This window comes from Cyprinodon variegatus, unplaced genomic scaffold (assembly GCF_000732505.1).
Source record: "Cyprinodon variegatus isolate N-32 unplaced genomic scaffold, C_variegatus-1.0 Scaffold560, whole genome shotgun sequence".
In the NCBI taxonomy this organism is placed as follows: domain Eukaryota; kingdom Metazoa; phylum Chordata; class Actinopteri; order Cyprinodontiformes; family Cyprinodontidae; genus Cyprinodon; species Cyprinodon variegatus.
In genome coordinates, this window is record NW_015151013.1 from 42,662 (window position 1) to 63,713 (window position 21,052).

The 21,052-nt window shown below is 38.4% G+C and overlaps 2 protein-coding genes across 5 annotated transcripts in view; one reads left to right on the plus strand and one right to left on the minus strand.

Moving 5' to 3' along the window:
* Positions 1 to 10,016, plus strand: part of LOC107095631 (collagen alpha-1(XVII) chain-like) — a 37,410-nt gene extending 27,394 nt beyond the window's left edge. For both annotated transcript variants that reach the window (XM_015391800.1, XM_015391801.1), the window contains 19 exons: positions 230 to 304; positions 390 to 440; positions 553 to 612; positions 689 to 748; positions 837 to 863; positions 992 to 1,108; positions 1,200 to 1,226; positions 2,357 to 2,473; positions 2,559 to 2,678; positions 2,773 to 2,883; positions 3,567 to 3,701; positions 3,776 to 3,886; positions 3,973 to 4,152; positions 5,525 to 5,674; positions 6,973 to 7,194; positions 8,698 to 8,862; positions 8,968 to 9,048; positions 9,128 to 9,211; positions 9,306 to 10,016. In XM_015391800.1, coding sequence (XP_015247286.1) covers positions 230 to 304; positions 390 to 440; positions 553 to 612; positions 689 to 748; positions 837 to 863; positions 992 to 1,108; positions 1,200 to 1,226; positions 2,357 to 2,473; positions 2,559 to 2,678; positions 2,773 to 2,883; positions 3,567 to 3,701; positions 3,776 to 3,886; positions 3,973 to 4,152; positions 5,525 to 5,674; positions 6,973 to 7,194; positions 8,698 to 8,862; positions 8,968 to 9,048; positions 9,128 to 9,211; positions 9,306 to 9,361 — 1,949 coding nt within the window. In that variant the 3' untranslated portion in view covers positions 9,362 to 10,016. The remainder of the gene's footprint in view (positions 1 to 229; positions 305 to 389; positions 441 to 552; positions 613 to 688; positions 749 to 836; positions 864 to 991; positions 1,109 to 1,199; positions 1,227 to 2,356; positions 2,474 to 2,558; positions 2,679 to 2,772; positions 2,884 to 3,566; positions 3,702 to 3,775; positions 3,887 to 3,972; positions 4,153 to 5,524; positions 5,675 to 6,972; positions 7,195 to 8,697; positions 8,863 to 8,967; positions 9,049 to 9,127; positions 9,212 to 9,305) is intronic.
* Positions 10,017 to 10,137: 121 nt separating this feature from the next.
* The window catches only part of LOC107095632 (STE20-like serine/threonine-protein kinase), a 28,360-nt gene continuing 17,445 nt past the window's right edge, over positions 10,138 to 21,052 (minus strand). Inside the window, exons 13-19 of one of the 3 annotated variants that reach the window (XM_015391803.1) lie at positions 17,964 to 18,035; positions 14,508 to 14,637; positions 13,226 to 13,350; positions 12,937 to 13,131; positions 12,697 to 12,822; positions 11,724 to 11,837; positions 10,138 to 11,621 (exon numbers count right to left, since the gene is read on the minus strand). In XM_015391803.1, coding sequence (XP_015247289.1) covers positions 11,475 to 11,621; positions 11,724 to 11,837; positions 12,697 to 12,822; positions 12,937 to 13,131; positions 13,226 to 13,350; positions 14,508 to 14,637; positions 17,964 to 18,035 — 909 coding nt within the window. In that variant the 3' untranslated portion in view covers positions 10,138 to 11,474. Of the gene's footprint in view, positions 11,622 to 11,723; positions 11,838 to 12,696; positions 12,823 to 12,936; positions 13,132 to 13,225; positions 13,351 to 14,507; positions 14,638 to 17,963; positions 18,036 to 19,430; positions 19,524 to 21,052 lie in introns of all 3 variants that reach the window. The other 2 variants (XM_015391802.1, XM_015391804.1) reach the window with 2 other exon arrangements.

Below are 21,052 nucleotides of genomic sequence, written 5' to 3' on the forward strand. Positions count from 1 at the left end.
AAGACTCCAGCTCCAGGAGACCCACGGCGTACTCTGCTGGAGGAAGGTGGTACAGCTCCAGATCCCAACACTCTTAGATAACCTGCATGCATGTTAAAAATGGACTTACCGGTAATTTAAATCAGTAACCCCAAAGCTTTACTTTGATAGTGTTTAGAGGTGAATACTATATTTTTTCATGAATTTGTCAAAGCATATTGTATTCCTTTTCTTTTTTTTTTTGCTTCAGGTCAGTACACTAATGGAGGAAACATACATGGCCCACCAGGTCCACCTGGGCCTCCTGGACCTCCTGGACGTCCAGGTGAGAGATCAGCTTCCTGAAGAGTCAGACCAAGTCCAGAAATCAGCTGGGTTATATAGTTTCTGATATTTTGATCTTTCATAAGGCGACTCAAGACAAGGACCTCCTGGACCTCGAGGACCCCCAGGAGAGCCAGGCAAGTATTAGGTTAAAATATGAATTCACATTTAGTTTTTGTGGCAACGCTTTTAGATGTGATGGGGTCACGGTTAGGGTGTGATTAAGTGCCATTAAGTATTGTTCTTTAGGTTATGGAAGACCAGGACCTAAAGGAGAAAAGGGAGATGCAGGCTCTTCATCAAGCTCAGGTAACATCGACTTTCGTCTGCATTTAGTCTTTCCAAGTTGTGGTGACAGACAGATTTAATGCTGCTTTGCCTACAGGAACATATTATCGTGGACCACCAGGACCTCCTGGGACACCTGGTCTTAAAGGAGAAACAGGTGATATGATAATGCAGATCTCTCCCTCTCTACTCCAGTTTGAGGTTGTTGTCAGCACTTAATCATGTTGTCTCTGTGTTTATGTAAGGTTCTCCGGGACCCCGTGGATACACAGGTATGTCTGTCATTGAAAATGTCAGACATCAATAAGATGTTGCTTGGATATAAAAAAAAAAAAAACAGACGAAAAGCGACAGTCCTTTTTACAGCTAAAAGATGTAAAAGTTATCGCATGTGTTTAAGGTGAACCAGGCCCACCAGGTAGACCCGGAAGCTCTACTGGTTTTGCAGGAAATGTGATCCCTGGACCCACAGGTCCACCAGGACCTCCTGGAGTCCCAGGATTACCTGGAGTGAAAGGTAACCCTTACAAGCTAAAATGCTTAAGTCTTCTTTTGCTTTGTTGATTGGTTCACATGATGACGTGTGTGTTTTTTGGTTTCATTTAAAGGAGACACTGGAGCTCCGGGAATACCAGGTACGTCAAAAGATGGAGATCTTTAAAAATATCCTCCTAATGGTGCTGTCACACCTTGACGATTTAGCCAACGCATGCTGACGTCCAAGAAACTTCTAAAACACTGGCATACGCTGAACATTCTATGTATTTTTTCAATTTTGACCGTATACATAGAGTGCTCATAAGGACACCAGAACTTTTGTCCAATGACAGCCTAACTTATGCATAACGCACGGCGGCGTAATGCCCATGAAATGTCACGAGCCAGTGTCCTAAAATGGGACAGCGATACACCTGGAGTCACCCTGCCCGCATTAAAAAGCACAAGATTTCTCTAAACTTCGCAGTCACGGTATTTACCTAGCTGCTGTTTTCCACCCGCCAAAAATAAATAAATAAATATATTAAAAGAAAAAAGAAAGAGAGAAAGAAATAAGCATCATGTCTGCTAGGAAGTTTGTTGGGCGTGGGCGTGGGCGTGAACATAGGGAGGATCCATCACACTCAGCTTCATGCTCACCCTATGATGGGGAGATACAGTTTGGATAAGCTAGAAACCACGACTTATTAGTAACTTACAGTTAATGTGTGTCAACGATCACATAGCTTACCTGTAAATTATGACCCACGTATGAGCATACGCTGGCATACATCAAGAAATAAAATTCCTTGCCATACCTTGATGTGTGCCAGCATGCTTGGGTGTGGTCATAACTTACATACAAAATGTACCCATAAATTATCCAACGCACAACAGTATTTTTGCCAAATTTTTGGTACGTCAGCATACGCTGGATAAATTGTCAAGGTGTGACAGCGCCATAAATGCCCTCACTGCAAAAAGTCATAAAAAAATAAGTCAAAACTTCTTGAAATCACAGTGTTTGCCCACAATATGAGCAGGTACATCAGAGGTTCATCCAACTGAATGAGTACTATTGCCCTCAACATAAGACTATTAGATATTATGCACATGAAGTAATTTTTTTTATTTTATTTTAAATACAAATCATCTACCTATCTGCCCAAATTAGGGGAAATTCATTTATTTAAAAAAACGTTTACATATTAATACTGAGCTTTTTGCATTTTATTCTCTAAATGGGTTTTATTCTGGTAAAGACACCCTGACTTTCTTATCTTTTTAGGCTCAGTGACAGTCACCTCCAGCCGTTCTGGTCCCCCAGGTCCTCCTGGTCCTCCTGGCCCACCAGGCAATTTTGGCGACTCCACAGAGATGCGGCAGTACATTTCAGACTATCTGAGTGAGTGTCTTAAAAAACATGAGAGAGTTGGATGATATAAGCGCATTAGAACAAATATTAATGGGTTTTTTTCTGGTCCGCACAGGTAGGTACAGACTGAGTGGTATGTCGGGCCCTCCAGGTCCCCCTGGGCCCCCAGGCCCTCCAGGCCCCTTAACAGGAACCATACAGGACATCTCTACTCGTGTCATTGCATACCTGCGACGTAAGATCTGATAATAATCATATGAAGAGGGACTGCTCATTTGTTGGTCACAGCTAGCTGTAGGTTACCATGTTTAATTGTTGCGTAATTCCAGGTTCAGATTCTGGCTTCAGCTTTGGAGTTCAGGGACCTCCAGGACCACCTGGTCCTCCCGGACCTGGCTCTGGATCCCTAACTGTCAATGCTCTCATCACCATGCTTCAGAGTGAGTACATAAACAGCTCCCAGCCATGGTGGAAAAGTGCCTAAAAAACATGGATGCATTGAATCTGCTTAGTTTAATACATTGTTTTTTAATTCCTAATCATTCATAATATTTTTTCAGTCAAGAACCTATTGCATTTCCCAGAATAACCTATAGCTTACTTATTGGCCCATTTTTTTTGTACAAGAAAATATTTCTCAGATTCGCTTCCTCAAAACTTGGGATGTCCTGATCCGATATTAATATTGGATAATGGTGTTATATTAGCCAAAGCACTTCAGATTATATCGGCCTTCCTGTCTGATATTTTATGAAACACTTAAAACATTGTTAAAAGTTTCTGCAACTTATTGGTTAATTTTACATGGGTCAGCTGTTTTCACACCTATTGTTTTTCACTTTTGTTCTTCGTTTTAGTTATATTGCTGAATCAAACAAAAATTTGACAGTACAAACAAATTAATAAAAGCGTGTATGATGAGTGCTAATATTGTATCGGGTCACTATCGGCATCCGTCGATAGTCAAAATTTCAGTACCGGTATTGTATTGGAAATAAATAAGTTGCATTGGGACATTCCGTCTCAAAGCATTGAACTACAGGATGGCATCTTGGAATTAAAGATAAAAATGCTTTTCATCTTCATGCTCATCATTTGGCTGTTTCCACTTTGAAATTAATAGGAGATGATGTGAGAAGGTATTTGTCAGGACCTCCGGGGCCACAAGGACCGCCTGGACCACCGGGGGCCTCAGGAGAACTTACAGGCAATTACAGAATAGAGGAGATAGCCATGTATGTCTTCAATATCATGAATGGTAAGAGCAGCTTACAACAGATGTTACTACTAATGGGAAGTGCTGTCAGTCATTAACTCTACCACAACCTCCAGAGAGGGGGATTGCAAGAGGTCCACAAGGTCCCCCGGGTCCTCCTGGAGCTCCAGGTATAGGAGGCTCTGGCATCAACACTGCTATGATTGACTACTCCGAACTGATCCGCAGTAAGATGACTCATCAGTTTCACCCATCTTTAACGACTCGAAACTAAAACCTAATCAACGTTTTGGTTATATTTCTAACCACTCAGATGCAGATTTCCGCTCCTGGATGGCTTCTGTTATGCGGCAGGGTCCGCCCGGTCCACCAGGTAGGCCAGGGCTGCCAGGTCCTGCTGGTCCTCAGGGGCCTCCAGGGGTCTCCACATCCACTGTCTATGGGTCGGGCAGTCGTGGCTACAGCCTAGAGGAGATTCAACGCTACCTGCAGGGTGGGTCAGAATATATTCCCCGTTTCTGTTTGTCCAAACTCAGAGAACTAGAAAAGACACAATAGATAGAATTAGTGAAACATCTATTATTACTAATGTTGATAATGAGAAGCAGGAACATGTATATCTGAACCCATTTTCTTGCTGACAACATACAATACGAACTTTAATAATCAAAAAATATAAAAAAAAAAAAAGTCCCCTTTTTTAAATGCTTTTAAATGTAATCATTTATAGATAGATTGCTAGGAATGGGAGTATTTGAAATGTTTTCCTAGCTAAGAATAACCAGCTTCAAATACTCAAGAGCATAAAGCTGAGCTGAATTCATATCTTGTTTACCTTAAATATTTAACAGGTATAAAAAGGCTGGTCACAGCCATAAATAACAGCCTATTACAACTTTATCTCAATAAATTGAAATTGTATTAAAAAGTTTACTTATTTTTGTTATTTAATTGAAAAACTAAATTATTGTGTTGTGTGCCTTAGACATCTAAGAGTGTATTTCAACCATTTATTTCTCTCCGTTTGGATGATTAGATTGAACAGCTAATTTAAAAAAAAAGCATCTCATAAAATCTGCTTATAACACAAGACTGTTGAACAATAATTTTAAGCAGAAGCTAAAGGATGTCACTGCTGTAGAAGCTGGCTGGTTGTTCACGTTGATGCAAGACAATCGCCACCCTGAGCGGATTGAGTAACAGAGTCCATTTGACTATGCAGAGAGTAAGAGCTTCAGGAACCGCCACAAACAGAAGCAACTACCTGAGCTTAGGAGAAAAATACTGCATGATCCCAGATATATCCATGGTCACTTTCATTAGAAACCCCCAAACAGAATTCATCAGAAAACCAAAGTCTGGATGATCAGAGGGGGGATGACAGAGTGGGAATCTGGGATACCAGGTCATCTGGTGGAGTTGGTATGTTAGTTTAAATGAAGTCCAAAGGCAGAGCAGCTATCTGCAATGAAATGTTATGATACCTCATACATCCTCCTGCTGACAGGCTTTACAGAGATGCTAGTTTTATGCTCTTGCAGCTCAAAAGACAAGCATACGGTAAGTATGCTACCATAGAAACCATGACTTTCTAAAAACCTCAAAGACCCTCATGCTGAATTAATACAAGAAATCTAAAGATTTTCTCTTTTATTGAGGGAGCTCTCTCTTCTGATATTTTTAAATTTCCGATCCAAACATTTCATATTTAAAACTGAGTTCTACAAATGTATAATCAGAGTCATATATTGTGGTTTCTGTTCATGTTAGTTCTTGTGAAAATAAAGATGATGACTAAATAAGGTTTTGTAATTTTGTAAGTTGTGGTCTGCTGTGTCGCTTCATATTGCTGTGTACTCTCTAAGGTTCTGGGTTCCGAGGTCTTCCTGGCCCCCCTGGTCCTCCAGGTCCCCAGGGACCACAGGGACCATCAGGCGCTCTCACTCGATCAGTGTCCTACAGTGAAAACCTCCCTCGGGAAACCATCCGTGCTGAAATTCAGCAGTATCTGAACAGTAAGAATCCAACAGCTCACCCTAACACATATACAATCATGATAAGAGGAAGTCCACCCTTCCTTTAGTTCCTGTTTTAAGATGTAATCAGAAACTAGCAGCTGTGAAGCGATTGAAACACATGTAAGACGGAAAACAAAATAAATGTAAATGAAAATCCAGCTACGTCCTTTATTCAAATATACAAATAGAGAAGAAACTGAAAGTAAGGAGCTGCTTGACTATTTATTATTAGAAATACACTAATTTAGAAATTAGGTAATTCTCATCATAATGCCAAAGAAGAAAAATAACCTGAAAAAGAGTAGCAGCCGTTCTTTTCAGGAAAAGGGAAAGCTATTAACAAGGCTGTTTACAAATAATAAATAAGTTATATACATGTCTTATAATTTCAGCAATGATTCACAAGAGGAAAGTATTGAACATGGGGTCCCTCCCTTCTCCTGAGGACAGAATCAATAGAGGACAGATTGTGAAATATTTAGTAAAAATACAACAATATCTCTGTCAGATGTTACAGACCTGATCTTATGTGCTAAAAGAAGCTCAAGAAGGTATAGTTACTAAGAGATAATGAGTATGGCTTATTTGCAAGGTTTCAAAAAACAACCAAAGGCTTATACTTTGCTAAAACTTCTGGATCAGTGGTCCCCAGACAAGCTAGACCAAAATGGAGATATTTCCTTAGTAGACTCTACCAAATAGACCATATTAGCTCAGGCACCTCAAATCAATTGTCTAGTCTGGTGGTGGAGGGTTAATCATATCTTGCATGGACATCACATTAAAACAAAAGGAGTTCACTGTGGCCTCCCATGTTTGTTGGACAGACAAAGCTCTGGTAAAAGTCAAGCTGCTGATTAAAAAATAAAAGGAGGTTTAGAGGCAACGCCAAAAAAAAGAAAAAAAAATACAGCAAAAGTTGAAAAATTAACTTTTTGTTTCTCTTTTCACCCTTCCTGTTGCCATCTGAAAGCCCTGCTCTCTCTCGCTCTCTAGCAGCCTAAAATAAACACTTTTCTCAACATTAGAAAACATAGTTTACTTCTACAGTGTCTTTAATCTCTGGGCTACTTCTGATTATTATTATTATTTCTTATTGTTTAGTACGGAAAACAGCCGAATTTGAACATCCTGTAATGACTTCCACTCTGAAGAACGAAAAACTCATACAAATCATACAAACAGTGCTTATTAAAGCAATTCTTTTAAACCTTAACTGCTAAAAATGTTCAGTACATGTAAACAAATCAAACCAGCGATAATCCCTTGGAAACCAACTTCACTTTTTTCCCCAGGTGACAGTGTTCGGCGGACTATTGTCGGACCTCCGGGTCCTCAAGGTCCAAAGGGTCAGAAGGGAGAACGTGGAGAACCTGGCTACTCCCAGAGCTTCATACAGACCCAGAGTTACCCACAGGGCGACGCTCGCTACAGCTCCCAGCAATTTGATGTCAACAAGCTCACCGAGTCCCTCGATTATTCCAGCGTTGCGATGAAAGTTACAGACTACATAAAGAGTGAGTGAACAACAGCTTCTGTCTCATTAGTCCTGCTTGTTGCAAACTCTTAGGCAAAATGCTCAACCTGGTTCAGTTTTAAATAAAGCTCATAAAATGTGTCCAATAAAAGGTTAGATGAGTTTTTTTGTGTCTTTTTAAAACTTATCTCATTCAATGTCAAACTTTTGACTTGTCTTATTTAACAAAATAACCATTGAAACCAGATGTTTAATTGCTTAGCATAAAATGACATACTATATATTTTTTTTCCTCCCTGACTTTAAATCAAATGAAAACTTTCCCAGTTTAGGTCACCAAGCTGATTTCTAATTACTAAATGAACAACAATGTCAAAGTCGGATTACATACTTTACATTTCCTTAGCATTTAGTTGAATTACTTTTAAAAACACAATTTATGCAAAAATGTTTTAATTATCCTTCCATGCTGTTGCACAATGGTGTGCTTGAATTTAGGCCCATTTCTCCAGACAAAACGAGTTAGGTTGTTAAGAGCACCTCACTTACATGGACCTTTTAAGCTCTAAGTATATTCCGTAAAAGTAAAAAAAAAAATCCACTGGACTTGGTTTTCAAGATTTGAAGACGTTTCAAATGTCAATTCAAATGTCTCTAAGTATATATTTTTCTTTTTTGTGGGATTGGGATCAGCTTTCAGAGTAATAGCTCCGTTCTTTAGCAGTGGCCTTTTCAGCTCATTTTGGTGTTATACTTGCCTGAACTGTGGATACCGGTAATAGGTGTGTTTCCTTTACAAATGGACGCAAGACATTGCCAATATTCCACTTATGTCAAAAACTACAATTTTGCAATTGCTTTGTGTCTATTAAATAAGAAATACAGTTAAAAATCCAATGTAACTAAATTTGTTCCTAAAGTAACTATTTTAAAAATCATACCACATCTTCATCCTACTATTTTTTTTTCTACAATAGAAGTAACATCCGATTGTTGATCTTGTGACTCATTATGCAAAAAAAGTAGTTTCCTTGCAGTAATGCAAAAAATACCAATTCGATACAGCCAAAAAAACCAAAAAACACTTCATCCTAGTGCAAAAACTTGAAGTAAATTAATTATCTGAATTGCAATTTGCACAATTTGATGGACAATATAAAATGCAGCAAATGCCTCCTAGTGCCTAAGCGCTTATATCCACCAAACACAGTTATTCCATGATTTCCAGGATTTCAACACAGGGAAGAATGTGTTTCAGATGTGCATTTATCTAACTTGCATTGACTAACTTGTTAAACTTGACTTGTCAAATGGGTAGTTTTCTTGGCAACTAAAGACTTCTGATTTCTAAGAATGGAATACCAACTATTTTAAATTATTATCAAGCTAATGGAAAAGATTTAGGAAGTCTTCAATGACTGGAAACAGGAAAAATTCAGATTTTGCATCATACAGGGGGACAAATTGGTTTTTGCCTCTTTTTTTATTGAATATAAAATGTTTGGTCTTAACTGCATGTTTTCTTACTGCACATGTTCTGCAGATCAAGGCCTGCTGCAGCGGTACATCTCTGACGGTCCTTGGAGGACAAATGTCCGAGCTATTCAAGGGCCTCCAGGTCCCCCTGGCCCTCCGGGACCTCCTGGTACTAGCCGCGTGATTGGGGCATATGGAAATGTCACTGCTGACCTGATGGACTTCTTCAGGAGTACGAATAGAGTTCTACTTTTTCAACAATCTTACTCAGAAAGAGGAAGGTATAAGTTGAAAAGAGAAGAATTGTAAACGACTCTATACTTTTGATTGTGTGCAGGACATGGCACCATTCCCGGACCCCCAGGAAGCCCAGGACCAAAGGGAGAGAGGGGGTACCCAGGACCCAAAGGAGACACGGGTACATCTCAACAAACCTGATGTAACTCTGCACTTTTTAAAGTTGTTTTAACTATATCTGAGGTTTTATATGATCGCAGGTGATGCAGGACCTCCAGGTCTACCTGGAATCCCAGCACCCTACACTGTCCAAATACCACACAAAGTGCAAAGGCGGGAAGCAGGTAGCTTTAGTGGAAACATCTGAATTTGTTTTATAAAAGAAATGTGTGCGCAACTAAACCATGTAATATTTAGACCCTTATTCCTTCCATACAGGTGATAAACCTTCGGTTCGTCAAAGACGTCACCGGCGCCAAGCCACTGGTGGCTGAGGGGTGTCCTGCTGCAATGTTCCAACTCAGCTCTTGTTTTTTTTTTTCTGTTTAATATTAGTGGTTAAACTGTAAAAAATGTGCTCTTTATTTTTGAAGCAAAGGTTGGTTTTGGGGAAATAAAAATGCATGTGGTTCTTTATAAATGCTTTTCATAGATGTGTTGGCCTGAGGTTTTAAAAGGCACAGGCTGCCATGCTTAACATGCGGGTGTAAAATGTTTACTTTGCTTAGTTAGAAGATGGCATTCCCCTTTTTTGGGGAGCAGCAGTTTTTAATGTCAAATGCGAGCATCTGCCACTACTTTTTATATCTGCTATAGTTTGGGGGATTATATGTATCTATGGACTATAGAAGTTTTTAAAAGCATTTATTACACATTCAACCAATAATAATATTCAAAACAATCAAGCCTTTAAAAGAATAGCAAAGCTTCATGTTGACTTTTATCAGTCTCAACAAAGTGAGTCATTTACTTGCAAAGGTTTTGTTGGTATAAAGAAGACAAATGTAATTACAGAGATGGACTCAGATGATCGGAAAGACACGACTGGTTTAATTGTATATTTTGTGTTTAAGCACTGAATTTGATATTTTACTTGCCTTTAAGTGTTGGAGAGAATAAATTATAAACATGGTTGAACCTTTATTTGATAAGCCGAAAATAAATGTATTTTTGGATTTGAGAGTCTTTGTGTTCTTATGACTACTTAAACAAATTTCACTCAATTCTTCAAATAAATGGTCAGGATTTTATTTTATTTACAAGAAAAAAAGAACAGCATTTTATAAAGATGCATTAAATAGATCTGACATCAAATATGAATACAATAGAAATATTCATGGTCGATTTTTTTTTCGGTAAAATTATGCAACAAAATAAAATTTTAAAAAATGATAAGATGGAGAGAAAAAAAAATCCAGCATTCATTTAAAAAAAAACAAAGATTTTCAAGTCAGCTTATAGAAAATATACCATGGAGCAGCAAAATATACTAATATATTGATTTAAAATACAGCGGAAGGCTTCGGATGCTGAGATTCATACAGTAACAGGACCCAGGCATACTGTGAAAGCAATTACGGCATCAGAGTGGAGAAAAAAAACAAAATAAACATTGGAAAATATATCAAGCTGTATCTGCAAAAAAAAAAAAAAAAAAAAATCAAAATGAAACTAAAAGAAAAAACATTACAGTCATTTTGGAGTTTAGATAGGCGTCTGTGAGGCAAAGTCTCTGAACCTGCATGAATACTCTTTAACTCAAGTGGCGACCTAGTGCAGTTACATTCCTTTACATTTCAAACTTTCAACAAACCGTTTGTGCGAATGCTGATCTGAACGAGTGAAAGATGCATTTTCTTTTGGTGAACGGATCAGGCGTGTTCGTAACACCTGGAGGGTGTGGAAGGAAATAACAGTAGGTGCTAAATAAATACAGCGTCTCTGGAGAAGATAGTTGCTCTTGGTAGACTTAATCTTTGATTACTCTATATTCACACTAACACAGTACATTCTTTTTCAGGAAACGGCTTTATGACACTTTCTTGATGTCCTGACATCAGCGTAAACAGTTTTCTATCTTCTCCCAGATCTGTGCCGCCAATAGGATTTTTTTTTTTTCATTTGATCACCAAATTATGTGACGAGAGAACGATGACTGCTTTAAGTGCAAAACATTAAGGGCTTTTTATTTACTGCAAGCAGTAAAACGTCAATAAAGGGGGTCATTGTGGGGGGTGGTGGTGATGGTGGGGGAGGGTGTTGGTTGACAGACATATGAGGCACTGGAGATAATTTATCGTGTTTCAGGCTGTGCTTTTAATAATCCGACGAACATGGCTGATCTTAGCTAACAATCGCAAACCTTGGAAATCTTCACATGCTTAAAAAAAGTGCATATAAATCAATATTTCCCAGCAAACTGAGAGAAGTATTTAGGTGAGGGAACGTCATGTAGGCACAATTAGTAAGCTCACTGACTTTAAAACCAAGCAGAAAGTAAATTTCAATGTTTTTATTGGGGACTTTAAAAAATAGCTCCATCAGGAAGAAGGGAGGGTGACAAAGAAGTTCGACTGTAGTTTCGTTTGAAGGAAGTTAAACAGGAGGCTATACACCAGAGTTCTGCAGGTTTGGGATGGGGTAGAATTTTGAAACCCGACTTTGGGTGGTGGGATTAAGGCATTCTGATTCGCCACTCATTTTGAAGAAAACTTCTTGCTCCTGGAGCTTCCTTGTGAATTCCTCCTCCAACGCCTATAGAGAGCAGCAAAAAACAGAAACATCAGAATGAAAAAATACTGATTTTGCTGCACATATCATGTAGTGAGAATCTAAGTATATGAAGCATAAACATGCCTTCTTCCTGGGTCTCAGCTTTTCCTTCCAGTCTTTCATCTCCTGGCTGTGCTCCTCATCCAGCTCCTTCAGCTTTTGGGTCTCATGTTCAATAAGGAGATGGCATTTCTCATTCTAAAATAGTAAAAAGAACGGTGATATCAAAATAAAGGTCTGATGTTTTTTTAAATCTGCTCTGATCACTACAATGAACTCGATATGTCAGCTTTTCTATTTATCTGTAGTATTACAGCTTGGAGCTCATGAGACAATGGGTTTCCTAAAAAGGACAACTCTTCCCTTATTCATGTAAAATTAAGAAAACAAAAAACAACAGGATGCTCACATTTTATAATTTTTATCAAAAAAAGTTAGGAAAATTGCAGTTTTAAAGTTGCAAACATTTATGTCAGACTATCTAATTAAAGCAGCAGCCTCTTAAGTCTCTGATTGCATATCACAGTTGTCAGACAGAAAACTTGCAGCCCCAAAAAATAAAAATGAAAGAGGTACCTTTTCAGAAAAGCAAAACACATCTTACTTCTGAAGGCCAATTAATATTTTTTCTTTTCTTAACTACAAGCACTTCCTGATTCAATGATTTAACTGTATCAACTTTTTTGAAATGCAAAAAAAAATGTTAGTTGGCAGGTCATGCTACGGTATTTAAATGGATAACGGTAGCAGTGCTAGATAACTTAAGTTGTCCAGCAGGTGGCACTGCAGGAGAGGCTGTATGTGGTTCATCTGAACATCTGCCAGCAGGACTAGCCAAAATGTTTGGAAGCATCTTTGTAATTTATTCATTTAAGAAACAAATGACAGCCAACACCTCCTCCACCAGGAGCTGTTTAGCACTTAAGAAGCTGAGCTGGAACCTAAACTGCATCACTTAATGGGGAAATGAACATTTCCAAGAGCAGAGGGTACGTTTCTGATAAGTATCACTCAAACTGTATATTTCTGTCAGACAGTGAACGTGTTTTAATGTGACCTGCAGCTGCTGCAGCTCGCGGATGTTGGAGTCACACTGCAGTTGGAGATCCCTCATCTGGTTCTCGTGTTTCTGGTGCTGATGGATTCTCTCATTCTTCTGCCTCTTGTCCTCCTGTGCAGCAAACTAGATGGAGAGGGGAAAAAAACAGCAGGAAAACCCATCAGCCCGTCTGTCCAAAAATGAATATATGGAGTGGATAGGGAAGGGGGCATCGCTGTCATTCTAAGATAAATCCACCTGTTTGATGCGTTCCCGCTCCTGCTCTGGGGTCAGAGGCGCGGTGACAGTGATGCGGAGGCTCTTCTTGAACATGGCCATGCGAGTCTTTGCCTCGCTGCGTTGGATTTTGGGCAGGCGAACCCTCTCCTGGTTCTGTTTGTTCTTCAGCTCTTCTATCAGGCGCTGGTTGTAGCGCTGCATCTGTTCCATCTCCTACCACCAGCAGACACCAGCAGGCGTTTACAAACCAAGCAATTCTGAATTATGACATTCTTATATCTGGATGTCGTCTCCTATAATCACTTACTTTCTCGTGTCGTTTCAGCAGCTGATGTCTCTGCATGAAGTACTGGTCTTTCAGCTGCTGCTTCAGCAGCTGGTGCTTCTCCTGTAGGTGGCGCTCCTCCAGCTCCCACATGGCTGCCTCTCGTGCTGCAGAACACATGGGAACACCCAAGAGTTAAAGGAAAGGCGGCGGATGTGTCAAAATTAACAAACATGTTGGGTAGGACTTGTTTTAGGACAAAGAGGCGAGTTGGACAGGCTGCAGCATGTCTGCTCAAACATAACCAGTGAGTTCCCAGGTGGCACAGGTCACCGGTTAAATAAACCGAAGGCCAACAGACATCAACACAAACAGGTAGAGCTGCAGTCAAACTACACACCCATATAAGGAAATTGGATTAACATAAGAAAGTTAACATGTCTCTTTAATTCTATTCATATCATAAAAAAACATGAAAATAAAAATAACAGAATTAGTTTCACTGATATTTAACATCAGGCCAAAAGGAAAATGGCTTTTATAACAGACCCCTGGGGTTACAGCCAGAGGGCTAAAGATGGTAAGACACAAGGGCTCATTGCTTAAGATTCTGCCTGTTTAAGGTTGAATGGAAGAAAAAACTGAAGGGAAAAGGTGCACAGGTGAAAGAATAATAAACTGCAACCCTGAGTGGACTGTGTTTAGGAATTTCAGAGCGACTAAAGCATTAGAGTTACCTTTTAAATTCAACAAGAAATTTAAAGCAATTCCTGCCTCCTTCTCCAGCAGGCTTTATGGAGATGCTGATTTTAATTAGTTTTCGGTAAGTCTTGACCTGCCCACTCTGCTAAATATCACCCTATCTGGTTTAATGATCATAGTAAAGCTACTTAAATTACCAAAATCCCAAAGAGAATCTTTAGATTATTTTCATGCAACTTAGTAGGCTTATATTTTTGGATAAAAAAAAATACTTTAAGAATTGCCTTTATAATTCTTATCATATATGAAATATACATTTGCTTTTTAGAGATATTAATCAGGTTCTCAGAGAAATTGGGTTATAGCTTTTATAGCTGCAAGATAAAAATCGAAGCACAGAAATTAATGTGAGAAATGTTTCACTTAATCCATAGAATCTAGAGAATGCAAGATTTTTACTTTTTCTTAATTAATTGTACGATTGATACACATTAAGGAATTTCCTATTTACTGAGATAAATCTGATATCATGTATAATGATAATCATGTAGGTCAGATCAAACTCCAACTGTTTTGTTAGGAGCGGTACACTGGTTTCATTGCTCTTCCTCTGTCTCCTTACCTCGTAGTAACTGCTGTTTGTGGTTGAGGCAGTCTCTCTCAATGGTGGCTATTTCTAGTTTATGCTGCTGGATGATTTTCTTCAGAGCGCCATCCAGCTCCTGCTGCTGCTTCTGCAGAAACTCCTGCTCCTGAGGAGCCATGGAGAAGAGGGGAAGCAGTGATGAGCAGCCAGACGTGGTTATAAGGAGGAGACAGCAAAGAGCCAGAATAAAAATAGGTAAAATGAAAAAATGTGAGTCCAAACACAGATCCAAGCTTTACAACACTGAATTATATAAAACCCACATCAAACTTAGTCCAACACAGAGGACTGCTGTGTCACATCAACAACTGGACTGAAAGGAGGAGATGAACATTATGGATGACAATGATCCACAATGAAAGGGAAGAAAAAAGCTTAGAGGAAAACATCTAAACTGATGTTTACAATGTCCAGGACCCAGAAGACGCTTTACACTCTGGTCCATCATCATCATCATCATCATCTACGGACCGACCACAACTCAACTTTATATGTTCTCTGACCAGTGAACGCACCTTATATAAGCAGCCAAGAAGCGGCACATATAGACGGCAGTCTTAGCTAAGTTAGTCCTAAAGTATAAATTTAATGATTTAAAATAAAGTTATTTAAAGAAGTGCTAAAGCACTTTGCTATACAATGAATAAAGGCACAAAGGCTGTTTGTACCAGTTAAGAAACTAGGTTAGGTGTCAACTAATAACTAGCTTATTTTACTCTGAAAGAAAAAAAATCTAAAACTGTCTGTATTGAGACAAACAGAGCTGTTTATAGAAGTTGCACTAAAGTTCGTTCTGTTACTAGCCCAGGGGTCAGCAACAGTTGCAATTCAAAGAGACACATTTTTTTTTTTTCCCTTAATAACAAAATTTGTCAAGAGCTGTAAAACCCACAAGACATTTAATAGTTTGTTAAAACCTATTGTATACATTTGTTTTATGTTTAAATAAAATAATTTTTTATCCAATTTTACAAGTAAAAACAAAAAAAGAAAATTTTGTTTTATGGAAAATGAAGGAACATGAATTTCACAACCTACTGACAAAACAAAGGAAGTAAAAAATAAAACCTTAAAACTATTGAGATTATTATGTTAACATGAGCTAGAAAAAACACCCGAAAACAAACTTTGTTGATCAAATCTATTTTTTTTTTTTTTTTTGTTTTTGTGCTATTAGCGGCACAACAAAAAAACCTTCCATAAATGGAAACATTAGGCGTTTTATTTAAAAATATTTTTTCTGGCCTTTAAAGGGGTACAGCGCAAGCTCCAGGGTTTTTGCAGAAGTTTGCCGCATTTGGCAACAGGTTGAATGGCGCGCACCTGGAGGAAAAAGGAAATCTCTGCTGCTGTGACAGCGCATATCTTTCCTTTAGGAGCTGAATGTCTTCTGACGTCTTTTGCAAAATGGTGGCAGAGACTGAAACAGGTGAATAAAGGCGTGTAGAAGAGAAGAGACTTCTTTCCAGCATGGTTTAGAGGAAGGCCTGATTCAACAAATGATTGAAAATTAAAATGCCTCTACAGAGTGAGAAGGTGATTCAACAATCTATTGGCCTGATCAGAATATCAGAATAAGGTCTCTAAACTGCATGAGACACTTTTAGTGTGTGTAACCGATTGGTTTCGCTCCTAAAATGAGCCGATTGTCTGCTCTACCAGAGTGAATGTAAAGGAAAGATGAGGTTCTAAGCCATGGAGTTGGAGGCGATAATAATATAATACAAAATTATTTTTATAGAGCACTTAACAAAGGTAGCCTGAGTGTTATGAAAATAATTGAATTTATGAATATAGCTACATTTATATAGCAAAAATTTAAATATAAAACATGAGAAAATTGTCTTTGTTGTTTTCGATTTTAACTTTATAAAGATTGTCTGCCGTCCCGAATATTTACTAATATTCTACTATTTTTATTTTTGAGGATCTCTCTCTCCATTGTCTAGCATCGTACCAATGTCTCCTTGCGGCCACCATGACCAGATATTTTTAGATGTCAGTTTGCACGAGACCTTCAGACGTACTGAAAAAAAGAAAAAGAAGCTGAAACTGCAGCAGCAGTTGATTTTCAGATCTGGAAAATTGTTTCCACATGGTAAATGTTTATTTTTGCATATCCTCCACCCATGAATTTGCTCTGTTTGACCTTTAAAATAAGATCTACATCTGGATGAAGGCTAACACTAAATCAAAGGGTCAAACTAAGAAAAAGAATTTGTGAATGGAAATATGGAGTCAGTTTTGTTCCAAATGATGCTTCAAGCAAGGAACAAGTTTTATAAATGAAACTTCAAAAAAACATGTTAATCAAAAAAGAGGTTTACTATGTTGTTTTCTCAGATTTTGTTTTTTTCTAATTCTTTTTCATACTTAAAAAAAAAAAATTCTTCAAATTTTCTGTTTTCAGGTTTAATTTAACAAATTGCTGGCTTAGTAGCATTATGCTACTACCACTGAAAAGAGGAGCAATGACATTTCTATTCATCTGCATGAATGTTGGTAATGTTTATATTGGGTTTGAAGTGATGGGAATGATCTGTAAAAAGCTTTTTTGAAAAGAATGCAATTTGTAAAACAATCTGAAAAACTGAAATTTTAAAAGTAAAATTTAAAGATTTTACAAAATAAAAGATTGAAAAAATTACAATACAAAAACATTTATCATTTGAAAAGTCTAAGAAAACTAAGTCACTGAAAACCTTTTTTCTGGATTTGATTTTTTTCACACTTATTTAATAAGGGTGATCTTTGCTTGCAACAATATTGAGAAAAATATAAATATCACACTATATGAAAATTAAGCCCAAATTCAAATTGGTGGAGCTCTTCTTTTGATTCTCTCACTTTGCTTTACCAAAACTCAATTTCCTCTTAAATTCAGCATTTAGTTGCAGCAGAATTCTTCATGAATCCCCTTGTAATAGTTTTTGCTAGTATTATTTTTTTCCTTTTAAAGTAATCTAATTAGGCTGCTTTAAACAGTGAATAATAATGTAAAAAAATGACTTTCAGGCACCCCCCAGGCTGTCTCCATATAATCGCTCAAACAGATAAAAACATGTACTCAGACAGAAGAGATCAAAACCCACACTACCAGCAAATTAAGCCAAACACAATCCAGTTTTGCGCACACAATGTAATTATCATGTACATTACACAAACCAGTTATAGGACATCTGTGGACTGGTGAGGGAAAAATACTGAGCGGGAGAGGAAGAAAGGGACCACTGCACAAATACAGTGATGACACTGAAATACAAAAACATCAAAATACTGCAAGCCCAACGCCGCCCATGCTTACATGTGTAGTTCTCAAAGTACAAGTGAGCCACCACAGACAGTCCTGTCGCTGAACTTTACACACATCTAAGTATGGGCCAGAAACTGAGAGAAAGTGGGATGGGTGGAGGAGGTGGGGGGTCAACTTACATCCTGCATCTGAGCGTTGAAGAGTGCGCATGAGGATAACTGAAAAGACTGTATCATAACCTGGGCCACTGCCTGCGGAGGAGAGCACACAGCGCACTCGCCTTGATCACAGGAACAGATGGCTCGCAGCAGGCTGAGGATTTCTCACACACACTCACTCACTCACACCGGCTCTTCCAGAGTTATGCAAGACATGTTTTCCACTTTGGGAATGTCAGTCAGCTTAACTTAATGGGGGAGGGGGGGCTGCTCTGGTTAAATGGTAGAAGGAAGCCAATTAATTAGTCATAATGGTACCTTTCATAACGGCATGCTTTAAAGCAGCTAACATATCCAGCATCTTATTTGAATCAATCATGCAAAGAAGCGGGGATGTTTTTGTTTTTGTTACGCTGCTCGCTAAAAGCGCATCATAACCAGAAATTTTCATAGGAAAAGGAGGTCTGAGTCTGCTTTGGAAGGCAAAGTTTGGAAACGATTTTCAGCACAGATGCATCCTCCTAGAAACCAAACTTTAAATCGCCTAGAGCCGTCTATCATGTGAGGCCTACACCATTCTCCTCTTATAACTTGCATTAAATGGCGTAAGCAGGTCAAATGTTCAAAAATACAGCATTAAGTTTATTGGTTGCCTCTAAACATCTTATTCAAAGCTACACTAATACTAAAAATAGCATCCAGTTGATGCAGAAGCCAAAATGCAAAGTAAGTTACAAATATTCAAAAGATTTAAAAAAACAAAAACAAAGTTAAAGGAGGTTGGCATTTTAAAACTCACACTTAAATAAGGTTTTAAGGGCTTTTGGAGAAGGGGTCCACATCATCACAGGTCCTCCACCATGCTTACTACTGGGCACTGAGGCAATTTTCCCCCTTTCATGTTCTCTTTTTGTTTCATCCCAGAATCACCAAGAGTGTTTCTTCAAAAATCTCAATTTTAGACTCATCTTACAAAACTTTTAAATGTGCCCTAAAAAAATTCTAAACCCATTTTTGAATCCTGTCATCTTAATTTTTCTTGATTTCTTACTAAACTCCAAGCTATCCATGGGGATGAGAGAAATGTGGACCTAAATCAGTGGTCGCTGACTAAAAGAACCTTTGTTTTGTCAAATTTACATCCCATGTAAAAAGACCTTGTGGACTAGTGATTCGAGGATCTCATAAACCAACATAAAAATAAATTCTAGATTAAAAAATACAACCTAAATTACAATCTCACATTTAGATGTACTCAAATATGATATTTAATGTTTTCTACAACTGAAGAACAAGATGAAGCTAGTTTAAGGCTTTTTACACATTTTGACCAGGCGGGGCAATAAACATGGTGAGCACCTTCACTGTGAATCGGAATAAAAACCTAAAAAGAAAGGCAAACAGAAACTACAGAGGAGTGGATTGAGTTAGGAAGAGAATAAAAACAGGAGGAGAGAACAGGTGGCGTCTCAGACGGTAATGATTTACCTCTGCAGTCTGAAGGAGCGACAGGTCCTCTTTTACCCGTTTCATGAGCTCTTTTCGCATGTGTTTGGGTGACTGTCCGACTTCCTGAATGGCCTACAGCGTGAGTATGCAGAAACTAGATGATTCTCTGTTGCTCTCAAAAATCAGACATAGTGCCCAACAACCGGAGAGACGTGCACAGCCCTCTTTGAGAGAAGAATTCCAGCATCCAACCACCGACAGATTAGATTTAACGCCAACATGCTGATTCTCTGCCTCCCTTTCCCTTCTGCCACCTCACCTTTCGATTCTCCTTAAACCATTTCTTCACATTCAAGTTTCAGCTGTTAAACAATAGGTTTGACTGATGCATGCCAGAAGATGTTAGTCCCAGAAAAAGCTTGATTATGTTTGCATTACCTCCACCAAAGCCACAGGTGTGAATATTCTGAACGTCAAGATGAAGGAAAAATGGGTGACTGATATGGAATAACTAAATAAAGAAAAAAAGAATCAATACTGGATCACAAAAGTGTACACACCCCTTTTAAATGATCAAATCTCTTCCATCTTTGATGTTGTTTATATTCTGTGCAACATAACTAACCTGTTCCAGGGGAATTAAACAGTGTATCATAAGCTGTTAGTGTCATTGCATACACCTTTAAAATCATACTTTGCTGATGTACCTCTTGATTAATCTCACCATTTAGTGAGAAAAACTGTTTTTTGCATGATTTAGCTTTAGTCAACACAGGCAGTCAGGTTTCAAATAATCCCACTGTACAAAAAGTATCAGTCAGGATAGGAGCATCAAAAATGTCTCTTGGCATTATTTATGAACCATCTTGGGGCCAGTTTAGTCCGACGACGGAGGGACATGAGGTCCAAAAAGAGCGGAGATCCAGGTGGAAAAAGGGTCCCAGCGTTCTCGCGCAACTCTCTCTTCTAGCGGGTTCGACTTCACGAGTTGTTTTCTGCAATTTCGGTCATAAAAACAAAACAAGCAGGCCTCGTGTCTGTGGCACTGTTTGCGGTCAGCTACAATTTGGGAGAGGTGCAGCGGAGCGTCTGTGGAGGGGGCGGGGACGTCTGGAGCCGAGGTATTGCATTGCACTCATTGCACTGATTTTTGCAGTATTTTTTGATGCAACTTTTCTACTTCTGTTATTTGCTAATGTTTCTCAAAAAATGCATAACGATATTACAGCTTTTATTTATGTATTTCAAATTTGAAACATTGTCCAGCCTGTAAGGTGTAAAAAAAAAAAAAAAAAAAAGAAAGAAAGAAAAAAAAATGTAACCAATTAATCGAATTGTAACGTGGTGTATTCTTGAGCATCGAAAATAATCAAATCGTTGGGTCAAGAAATCGATATTGAATCGAATCGCCATGATGGATGGGATTTACACCCCTACTTGACTTAAATAAAAGTCCTCAGCAGAGTTCACTTAATTGTAGCCCAAAAAGTAGTCTATTTTCCCTGAAACAGTTGCAGTTTAGTCATATTTGAAAATTTAACAGGGGTCTGTACACTTTTTATGCCAACTGTACTTAGCTAATCATTTCTATTATATCACTAATCTCAATAAACTTAGCCAAACATGGATCAACACCATTTCTGTTGAAATATGACCAAGAG